The sequence below is a fragment of the Orycteropus afer genome, unplaced genomic scaffold (assembly GCF_000298275.1).
Source record: "Orycteropus afer afer isolate SDZICR_OR568_19922 unplaced genomic scaffold, OryAfe1.0 scaffold00054, whole genome shotgun sequence".
NCBI classification, from domain to species: domain Eukaryota; kingdom Metazoa; phylum Chordata; class Mammalia; order Tubulidentata; family Orycteropodidae; genus Orycteropus; species Orycteropus afer.
Window position 1 is genome coordinate 9,393,565 of NW_006921641.1, and position 11,840 is coordinate 9,405,404.

At 41.6% G+C, this 11,840-nt stretch overlaps 1 protein-coding gene across 1 annotated transcript in view; it reads left to right on the forward strand.

The window, feature by feature from the left end:
* The window catches only part of ALK (ALK receptor tyrosine kinase), a 1,238,429-nt gene extending 1,233,377 nt beyond the window's left edge, over positions 1 to 5,052 (forward strand). Inside the window, exons 27-29 of the mRNA XM_007938814.2 lie at positions 334 to 468; positions 1,184 to 1,274; positions 4,354 to 5,052. Coding sequence (XP_007937005.1) covers positions 334 to 468; positions 1,184 to 1,274; positions 4,354 to 5,052 — 925 coding nt within the window. The remainder of the gene's footprint in view (positions 1 to 333; positions 469 to 1,183; positions 1,275 to 4,353) is intronic.
* Positions 5,053 to 11,840: the final 6,788 nt, after the last annotated feature.

Sequence of the window (11,840 nt, forward strand, 5' to 3'; positions counted from 1 at the left end):
GTTCACTGTCAGACCGCAGCTCCGTAGGTCTCCTTTTTTTGGTATTTTCACGCAAATTCTTCTGCTAGTTGGGGTTTAGTCCAATTCTGCAACCTTTCCTTCAAGGCTCAGGGGTCCAAGATTATTTTCTGTGTCTGTGTTAATTGGTTTCCCTTTTCTTTGTTGAAGAGGGTCTGTGCAATCCTTCTGCCTAGTCCACCATCTTAGCACAGTATCTAAAAGTTCTTTATTGTGGAAACATATATAATGAAAAAAAAAAAAGATTAAGATTTGAAATGTGTGTGTATGTATGTGTGTGTCTACCCATCATATCTTCTTCTGTCCTGTGTGCAGGTCCTTTGGAGTGCTGCTATGGGAAATATTTTCCCTGGGATATATGCCATACCCTAGCAAAAGCAACCAAGAAGTTCTGGAGTTCGTGACGAGTGGAGGACGGATGGACCCACCTAAGAACTGCCCTGGGCCCGTGTATGACACTTTTAAGAACATTGCTACTAGTTGTTAACCACAGTTTTTCTTTTTAAAAGACATCTACAGCCACATATGCTTCATTATTTTAAAATTAAGGGGCAGATGGCTGACCTCATTTAATATGCCCCATGATAGAGATGTGTCTGAGACTTTAATGACATGGGTTTGTCTTCTGCCACTGGAAAGCAATAATGCCAAGCCAGGAAAGGGATCCACGTCTGGCTGGAGGCTAAGGACTCACCTGGCCTGTACTCCACAAGTGTCTCCTAGGACTTCATGTCCCAGACTCAATGCCTACTGCCCTACACCATATGTCTGGGTCTCCTTTAAATATTTCCACTCCCTGTGCTTTCTGCAGTTTTGTCTGGCATCTTTCACCTCCTCCCCATAAGCAAGGCAGATGGGAAATATAATTAGAATATTCTCTTGCAAAAGTGGCTTAAATTCAGGAATGGAATGAGAGGAGTCCTATTTAAAGTAAACATCAGGATGTGTCTGTGTTAATGAGCTCTGGCATTGATGCTGGGACACTGCTCCTTGACCCATCAGCAGAGGGCAGCATGTGCCAACTACATTGGACCCAGCTGAGGTGCCACCCTTGAAGACAAGCGTACTCTCCATTCACTTTAGAAAAAGTGCTGAGGGAAAAAAATGTATTTTTTCATCCCTGTGTTTCTCCTGATTTTCATAAACGTGATTTTTCTTCTTTTAGGTACCGGATAATGACCCAGTGCTGGCAACATCAGCCCGAAGACAGGCCGAACTTTGCCATAATTTTGGAGAGGATTGAATACTGCACCCAGGTATAAACATTTTTCCTCTTGGCCAACATTTACGCCATATGGAAAAGCCTTTAAATGACAAGTTGCCAGAATGGAGTCAAATGATCTATAAAGCGAAATGCCCGGTATCTTAGTTTGCCCATTTAGTAAAATAAATACTGGTAACTGCCAAAGTCTCCACCAGCACACGACACAGTGCCAGACACTCAATAATATTGGAGAATCATTTCCATATGCAAGTAGGAACTTAGTCCCTACTGGGTACCTAATGTTTTATTAGACAAAAACCGAGCTTCAGAGAAGAATGGAACAACCTGCTCTCAAATCGTTTGTAACCTGGCTGGAGAAATTTTAACATGTGAAATAATTAATAGTATACAACTGTTAAGGTATCTGCTCCATAAGGAAAGGTGCCCACTTATCTGGAGATATGTTAACATCATCAGTAATATGTGCACAGTATTCATTAAGCACAAATCACTTTTCACGTATTTCATTTTATTCTCGTTGAGGTAAGTATAACATCCTCATTTTACAGTTGAGGAGCTGTGGTTTGGAGACATTGTGCACACCACACCATATTCTTTAGTAGTCTCATAGGTCCCCATGCTGATCCCTCTCCCATTTCCTTCAATAATCACTATACAATCTCACTTCTCACCCTCATTTACAGCAGACAACTATGCCTCATACCTCATGGAGAAAGTAGAGACTATAGAGTGAGAATCCCTCCCTGTCTCCCAATACAAACTTATTTGCATCTGCACCCACTCTCCACAGCTTCTTTGCAGGGTCAGGGGAGGTGGTGTCCCCTTCTTACTCAAGGCTAACCCCTCCCCCACAACACTTGTGCCCCTCGGAGACTTGTTCCAACTGGTATCTCCTCTCTTCACTGTATCTGCTTTCTTTCCGTTTCCAGATTCCCTGAGCATAACTTTGACCCCCAAAAAAATAGTATATATTTTCAAATTAAAGTCTTCGAGCCTCACCATCCCATCCTCACAGGTTCTTTAAGTTCAGTAGCAGGTGAGCTAGCATGGATCTAGCATGGAGCTAGCAAATGGAACCTGGATGGATTCCATTTACCATATTACTTGGGTTATTTTTCTGAGAACTTTATGTTCAATGAAATTTTAAGTTGCTATAACATAATATTAATGGAATACACCCACTTAAATATATATACTTAGGAGAAATTTTTCTCCTAGGCATATAATATTCTCCTTTAAAGTAGGTGGCTTTATACAAGCATATTTTAAATGCCTCACTATGGAAATGAATAAAATAGGGAGGGAACTAAAGAGTAAAAACAGAATACAATGTTTATTTTTTGTCCTTGAACTTTTTTGCTGGTGACCTCCATTATTTGAGTTTAACAGAAAAGCACTTGGCCTGTGTTCCTGTTAAGTTCAAGTAATGGTGGTCTTTTCCCAATTGGCATAAAATATTAATGAATTAAATTTCCCCAAATTTAAGTTTCCTTCCACAAACTTTCCTATAACCTCTGGCAACTGCTTTTGCTTTTATATACAACAGTCTATCATCACTGTGAGAAGCTCTGGTAGCATAGTGCCTAAGGCACTTGATTGCTAACCAGAAGGCTGGCGGTTCCAACCCACCAGCCACTCCTCGGAAGGAAGATGGGGCAATCTACTGCCGTAGTGATACTGCCTCGGAAACCCAAGGAGGGGTCGCTATGAGTCGGGTCTGACTCGATGGCACATAAGAGCAACAAGATCCTCACCGTAACAATGATCCTGCACAAAATCACTTTTGTAAATGTTGCATTCATTACCAGTTGCCATTAAGTCTATTCTGACTCATGGGGATTACTCCAGAGGGTTTCCTAAGGCTGCTTTTGTGGAAGTAGATCACTAGGCCTAGGTACCTCTGAGAGCTCTAGTGGCATAGTGCCTGAGGCATTCGATTGCTAGCCACAAGGCTGGCGGTTCAAACCCACCAGCCACTCCTTGAAAGGAAGGTTGGGCTATCTACTTCCACAGTAAGCCCGCCTTGGAAACCCAAGGAGAGGTCGCTAAGAGTCGGGTTCAACTTGATGTCAGTGAGTTTGGCTTTTTTTGGTTAGGTATCTCTGGGTGGACTTCAACCTCCAAGTTTTTTATTAGAAGCCAAGCACAGTAACCACTCGCTCGCACCACCCAGGGTTTCGTATTACACATTGTGCCTCAGTATTGCCTGGTTTCCACAAACAGCACTATCACATCTAAACCAGTTAAAGGCCTGCTACACTGATATCTGTATGTGGAATGATGATGTGATATGATGATATAATACGAAAAGTCATAATCAAGTATATTATATACAATGCAGTGGAGCTGGGGAAGAACAAAAAATCAACCTTGTAAGCCAAAATCCTCTCCTCTCCTCCCTCCTTCTCCCCTCTTTTGCCTTTCTTCCCACATATTTGAAGCCAAACAGACTTTTCCATTTAGCTCAAAAAAAAACCCTAACTCACTGCCATGGAGTGGGATCTGACTCATGGTGACCCCTCCTTGGGTTTTCAAGGCGGTATCACTATAGAAGTAGATTGCCCCATCTTCCTTCCAAGGAGTGGCTGGTGAGTTTGAACTGTCAGTCTTCTGATTAGCAGTCAAGTGCCTTAGGCACTAGGCCACCAGAGCTCCCTTCCATTTAGTTGGAAGGATTTTATTAAGAGTAAACTTGAAATTAAAAAAATAATAAAATAATTCATAGTGTTTTTTACAAATTCATTATAAGATTTGCCAAAAGATCACCTGTTCTGCAAAGCTTTTCCTGACCCCCAATCCGCCACCCCCTCCACTCCACCCCAACCCCAACCCCAACCCCACTCCTGTGCCGCAAGCAATTGAATGGTCCTCCTAGCTCCCAGTACACGTTCATTTTATCACTTATCCTCTGAATCTTCAAGGATAAGAATGATTCACATTCATTTCTTTATCCCTGGTGCCTATAAACTAACGTACTATCAATAAATAGGAAATGGTTTCCTCACCTATAAAGTAAGTTTGGAAGAAGTCATCCCTATGGTAACCTTCCAGATCCAATGTTTTTTGTGTGCGATTCTAACTTTTAATCAATTCATTTCTCCCACTGGTAGGATCCAGATGTAATCAACACCGCGTTGCCAATAGAGTATGGTCCACTTATTGAAGAGGAAGAGAAAGTGCCCATGAGGCCCAAAGACCCTGAGGGAATTCCGCCTCTCTTAGTGTCTCAACAAGCTAAACGGGAGGGAGAACATAACCCGGACGCCCCTCCGCCTCTGCCCACCACCTCCTCGGGCAGAGCCCTGAGGAAGCCAGCAGGGGCCGAGCTCTCTGGCCGAGGCCCTCGAGGGCCGGTCGGGGAAGGGGGACACGTTAACATGGCATTCTCTCAGTCCAACCCACCGTCGGAGGTGCACAAAGTCCAGGGATCCAGAAACAAACCGACCAGCTTATGGAACCCAACCTATGGCTCGTGGTTTACAGAGAAACCTGCCAAAAAGAACAATCCTGTAGCAGCGAAGAAGGAGCAACAAGAGCAGGGAACCACGGGACGTGAGGGAGGCTGTACTGTGCCGCCCGGCGCTGCCGCGGGGAGACTGGCAGGCACGGCACTGCTGCTAGAACCGTCCTCGCTGACTGCCAGCATGAAGGAGGTGCCTCTGTTCAGGCTGCGCCACTTCCCTTGTGGAACCGTCAACTATGGCTATCAGCAGCAGGGCCTGCCTTTGGAGGCCACCACTGCCCCTGGAACGAGCAATTACGAGGACACCATTCTGAAAAACAAGAACATGACCCAGCCTGGGCCCTGAGCCCACTGAGAACTCATTTCTCTTCCCGGGGAAGCATAAGCCCAAGAAGGGGGCTGGGCAATGGTTCCTCCACACACCAGAGACCAAATGTCATGTTTCATTATGTGCCAACTTTTTTGAAGTGCCACATAAAAAATGAAAAACGAAAAAAAAAAAAAGCTGTGTTTTCAAAATGCTTTAGAAAGGTTTTGAGCATGGGTTCATCCTATTCTTTCAAAAGAAGAAATTATCATACAAGTGATTGATCAACACGAGGCCCAATTTGGTTGCATAAGGTTTTTATGCATGTTGTATACTTCCTTATGCTTCTTTTCAAATGTGTGTGCTCTGCTTCAATGTAGTCAGAATTAGCTGCTTATGTGTTTCATAGTTGGGAGTCGTAGACGTCTCCTTCCTTGTTGATGTGGACGTGGACCATTGGAGGGGAGAGGGAACAGAAATAAAGGAGTTACATGTAATGATTCAGCATGGGGAAAGACATTGTTTACTTGGAAAAGAAAATTCATAGACAATGGAAACTTCACTTCGATATTTTCAACTGTGCTGATTCATCTGACAATTGTGAAAATGTGGTGAATACTTCCGGTAGATATAGAGAAAACATGTATATATTCATTTAAACAAAATGCAGACATTCAGAATGCTTTGAGTATGATAAAACACCAGATAAAATGTACAGATCCAGAGATTCAAGCATCCAATTAATATACCTCATGCCTTAAGAAAATCAGCCCACTAAAAGTGCAAAACTGAGTGTGAGGTGTCCTACTAGATTTAAAACTCAAGCTATAAACTAATTACTTATTTTAAAAGTTGCTGTTAATTAAAACTCTGATCATTAAAACACAAAATTGTCAAGCAGCAGTGATACATCGAAGCATAGAAACATAACTCATGGGCATAAGTGTTAATCCATTTTAAGCCAAAAAAACTTAACAGTTTCAGTCATGAACCTACCAAACTGAAACGTTTCTACACGGAGGGACAGACTGGGCTATTGGACTAACAGGCACCCCAGTGATCCTAAGGAAGGTTACTAATGCAGTTCCTTGCCCTTTCCCTACTCACCTAAGCTTTCTCTCCCTTAATCATGGGGTCCTAGGGTACATGGTGACACAAATTTGCAGAAACGTACATAGAATAATGTTTATAGCTATCAAATGCTGATTTAAAGCAAAGAATTTTTCCTCTGGGTGGCAATGAGTAAAGGAATGGAGAAACACTTGTGTTGAGGTTGACACTGACATGTTATGGTAGAAGTTCTAAACTTGGTTTTCACAGATGAAATTTATTTCCATGAAAAAGAATTGGGAATCTGTTAAATTTCATTTATGTATGTATGCAACAATGCTTTACTTTTTATTATCAATAAGTTTTCAACTTGTTCTGTTTTTCTGCTTCTTCTCCATTCTCATACTCATTTTCTTTCCTGGTCAATCGCTGTGCCACAGCATCACGTTTGTAGGAAAGCATTTTTAATTGTAGCATTCCCAAGCAAAAGGACTTGAGTCCCTGTTCTGTATATGTGTGTGTGTGCGTGTGACCAGGTCAAAGCATTGTCCAAATCTAAAGCATCACTCTGAATGTGAGAAAGCCATTATGGTCCAAGCCAATACTAGACAACTGTTTCATGTCCCTTAATGCCACTGCCGTGTGCTAGAGCTGGTAGTCCTGTGCATCTGTAGAAGCACTGAAACCCTGGAGACCACTTTTCCTTATCTGCTTAACTGCCAAAAAATATTTTCATCAGACATACATGAAGATGAAATGTCAGTATCTCTAAATCACTGTATCAGTAAAGCTTTGGTTCATGCCAGGCACAAAAGTAAATAGCCTAATTATATAAACGTTCATCTAACTCACAAGCCACCTGAAGAGGCTCAAGAACCAGACTTTGAGAAACACTCCTACAGGATAATGACAGAGGAGCTGTCAAACACTGAGAAAGGCGATTTTGTTTTACATTTGTAACAGCAGTAACCAATTAAACAGAGAGAGTGCTACATGGTTAAACAGCCAACTCTTCACTGTTATTAGTTGGGGGGCAGGGATCGTATCCCTTTCTCTTCTTAAGAAACTATAAATCCATTACATTTTCAGGTCGTGCCTTACTACCGCTGAGATTAATTTGTTGATTTATTCTAATTGTCTTTACTGGTATCAATTTTCATGTCAATGATAATAGTCAAGTCTTAAAAGCCTGTGTACATGGATAAGTAAATAAACAACTCCACACTGAGATAGAAGACCTGACCACAGATGTTTCTTTTAACACCATGTAACCCCTAGGAGTCAGCATGATATTAATCTGGACTATTGCCTTCTCACACTTGCTGCAGCCAGATGACTATAGCAATTCATATGGATGCTGTGGACTCTTAATATTTATTAGCTAATATAGAATGTTCCACTTAAAATTTAAATGGGGAAGAATAAAGTCTGCAGAAGCTATGTTAATGAAGTCATAAGGTATTATAATTATTTATACTCCATATCTACAGAGGCCCACCAACAGTTCATAAACCATTCTTTCAGAAAATTGGTAATCTGTGAGGAATGACCAGTTTGTTAATATGTTGCAGCACTTCAAAAACAAACCAAATCAAAATACTGGGAATAGATGTATCTAAAAAGAGAGAGAGAGAATGATCGACTTGGTAGTTAAAAGCTTGGATTGTCTTCCACCAGTTAGGGTTCTTAATCCTGGTTTTGCTTGGGGCATCTGACCTGTCTATACTTCATCTCTCCATATACACTTCTCACTTCCCCTTAGGGAGACTGTAAAATGTGTTAAAGCACAAACACTCCATTTTAAACCTCTTTGCAAGTGACTTGGGGTTGGGTGCAAGAAGAATTTAAAGTCAGAATTTGTCTATCCATTCTCTACTTTCTTCCTTCAAAGCTCAGGGGTAGTTCTTATGCCCACTCATATCCATCCTATTAGCTCTTCCACTGGGAGCTCTGGTGGTGTAGTGCCTAAGGCATTTGACTGCTAACCAGAAGGCTGGTGGTTCAAACCCACCAACAACTCCTCGGAAGGGAGGTTGGGCACTCTACTTACTTCCATAGTGATACTATCTCAGAAAACCAAGGAGGGGTCGCTATGAGTCAGATCCCACTCGATGGCAATGAGTGAGATCTTCCACTTGTGACATGTTTTGCTTCATCTCTCATTTTTGAATGACAACAGCAGGAACCCTACTAGGACCAAGTCTTTTATCAACTCAAAAGAAAAGTGTAAAGACTCTACCACACTTAGAACTAGGTTCTAAGGTTTAAAAATAAGTACTACAGAAATGAAAATATTTCATCAAGTTGAACAATTATTTTTGTAACTGTTGGCATCTCCAATAGCACTTGGTGAGCTCTATAGCTGTATTATGTAAATATACATTATTTTTGTTCTGTAATACATGGGCCTTTACATCCAAACTCACAGGACACAGCACTAGGAAAGCCTAAGTGATCGGGCTACTTTAATAGACTTTCTCCAGTAACAGCAGGATCAAATTATTTTGAGTTATGTAGAGCTAAAACCAGATGCATGTGAATGTAGCCTACTCTGAATAATAGGCTTCCCATGACAAGACTCATAAAATTGTATAAAGTGGATTGTCAATCTGTCTTTTAACTAATGATTCCTTAAATGGGTCCCCAAAGAACACAAAATTTGACTTTGCTAATTTCATTGCAGCAGATGGTTTCCTGTGTTGTTGGATGAGCATACAAAACAAAAACCAGCATCACCATAAACTCAACATGATGCCCTATGATAAAATGTCATTATTGAGAATAAACAATTACATTTTCTATTCTCATATGGTATACTGAGTGGGTATACTTAATTTTTAATAAACTACTCATGTGCATAGCAATTTTTAGCTGTAGTTTAACAACTTTAAAAGCTTAGCAAGAAGTATCATATACAATTAGTTGTTACTGTTAGTTGCTATCAAGCTGATTCCAACTCATGGAGACCCCGTGTGTGCAGAGCAGAAGTGCTCCATAGAGTTTTCAAGGTTGTGACCTTTCAGAAGCCAGTGGCCAGACCTGTCTCTTGGGGCACCTCTGTGTGGGTTCAAACCACCAACCTTGCAGCTAGTAGTTGAGTGCTTACTTCCATATACAAAGTAAACCAAAACCAAACTCACTGCAGTTGAGTCGATTCGACTCACAGTGACCCCTCCTTGGGTTTCCAAGGCGGTATCTCTACGGAAGTAGACTGCCCAGTTTTCCTTCCGAGGAGTGGCTAGTGGGTTTGAACCATCAACCTTCTGGATAACAGTCACATGCCTTAGGCACTACGTCACCAGAGCTCCTATACAATTAGTAGGGGGAAGATATATGAACTATAGCCATAAAACTAAAGCAAAAACTTTCTTCTCTTCAGTATTTAGTAATGTAAAACAGGGAGCTCTGCTAGCATAGTGCCTAAGGCACTTGAATGCTAAACAAGAGGCTGGCGGTTCAAACCCACCAGCCACTCCTCAGAAGAAAGGTTGAGCAATCTACTTCCATAGTAATACTGCGTTGGAAACCCAAAGAGGGGTCGCTATGAGTTAGGTCTGACTCGACAGCACATAACAACAAATGTAAAACAAGTATATTTTTCCTCATATATAAAGATGGCACAGCCAGGGTGAAAAAAGGAGCTCTGGTGGCACAATGGTTAAAGCATTCAGGTGCTAACCTAAAGGTTGATGGCTTGAACCCAGCAGTCACTCCACAGGATAAAAGATGAGGCAGTCTACTTCTGTAAAGATTTACAGCCTTGGAAACGCTGCAGAGTAGTTCTACTCTGTCCTAAAGGGTTGCTATGAGTTAAATTGAGTTGATGGCAGTGGGTTTGGGTTTTTTTTGGTTTACCAGGCTAACCTTAGAATAAGTGCAAGTACCAAAGTTTGTTTTTAGTACCTTCCCATGTTCATTCCTTAAATCTTCTTCTTGACACACTGTTAATCTACCCAATCCATCGACTAAGGCCTGCCTGCCTCCTTTTAAGCAATTCTTCAGAATGATTTATTCTTCCATCCCCAACATGCCCATTCAGTGTGCTGATTTCAACTTGTGTCAGCTAAAAGGCAGTCCTAATTAAATTGTCACAGTAAGCCTTAGAAACTTCGCTATTAACGCTCCCTAGAATGTTTACATTTTGAGATTACTTGTCACCATAGATGAGTATCAGATTGATACAATTTCAGATGATGATAGTACTTTGGATGGGCTGCGACTCCTCCGTTACTTGAGCAGCAGCAAGCTGACCGGGCAGGAGTAAAGAGATCTAGGTGCTAGACTGCAGTTACCCACCTATGTGACTCAGGAAACTTGGAATTTCTCATTTAAAAATTGAGTAGTTTGGTCTCAAACTCCCCTTTCAACTCTGAAGTCCATGATTCCCTAAGACATCACCTCTGTGAAAGGTACATCCTAACATCCAGGCTGTATTCCGTAGGACATGGCAGGGCTGTGTGTGCATGTGGTGTTCTCCTTGACACTGACGTATAATTCATTACAAAGCCAATTAATTCAGTGCATAACCTCAGTGAGCCAAATTCTATTTAATCTTTATATAGAATTAAACCTGAAAGTTTAGTGTCATTCTCTTTATTCTTTCTATTCAAAACCCTCCTTAACAAATCATAGCATTATTAATATTCATGATGTTAATCAGGGATCGATTCCTGAAAGCAGACAGGTCTGAAAAGCATGCCCATGTAATGATCCTCACTCCTTCAGTGTCACACCACTCTCTCTCTTTTGTGACATTTGTTACAATTACAGCCTTGTTACCAAGTACAATCATAAAAGATGCCTTTTGAAGGTTATCATTGACAACACTTGGGCAATCTACTTCCGTAGTGATATTGCCTCGGCAACCCAAGGAGGGGTCACTACGAGTCGGGTCCAACTCGACAGCACACAACATTTGATGATGTATCAGATGTACCTTCTGTCAATTGTCAATTTGCTTATCCCCAAAGTGAGGTAACAAAGCCCAGAATAAGCCAGATGTTAGAGCCCAGGCAGTGTCCGTGGAGTCAGATGCCCCCTGACAAGTGGCTCCTGGGGTAGTTATGATGAAGCATCCATCTACACCAGGAGTCTTCTCCCCCAGGTACCACAGGACTGCATAGAGGCTCTCTTTAAAGTTTATAGAAATACCACCACCATTGGATGGCAATTACTGGGAACTGTGACTATGATAGCTTTACTGTTGTTATGTGCCATCGAGTCACCTCTGACTCATAGCAACCTTATATACAACAGAACAAAACACTGCCCAGTCCTGTGCCAACCTCATGATCCCTACTACACCTGAGCCCATTGCTGCAGCCACTGTGTCAGTCCATCTTTTTGAGGGCTTTCCCCTTTTTCATTGACCCTCCACTTTACCAAGTGTGATATCCTTCTGCAGAGAATGGTCCCTTCTGACAACCTGACCAAAGTAGGTGAAATGAGGTTTGGCCTGAGATAGCTTTATAGCAGATCTAAAAATAAAATGCCCAAAATTATAGCCATTTCAAACAATTCACCAAAAAGTAATATTAGGAAGACTACAGGCAAGTTTTATACATCTTGGTGCATCTAATAGTTGAGGGAAAATAGCACAATTCTCAGAAGAAATAAAATAATTTTAAAGACAAATTATTTTTCCTCATTTATGTACCAATAAGCAGCTGGATGGTAGCATAGTGGCTAAAGCACTTGACTGCTAACCAGAAGGCTGGCGGTTCAAACCCACCAGTCACTCCTCGGAAGGAAGGTTGGGCAATCCTACTTCCGTAGTG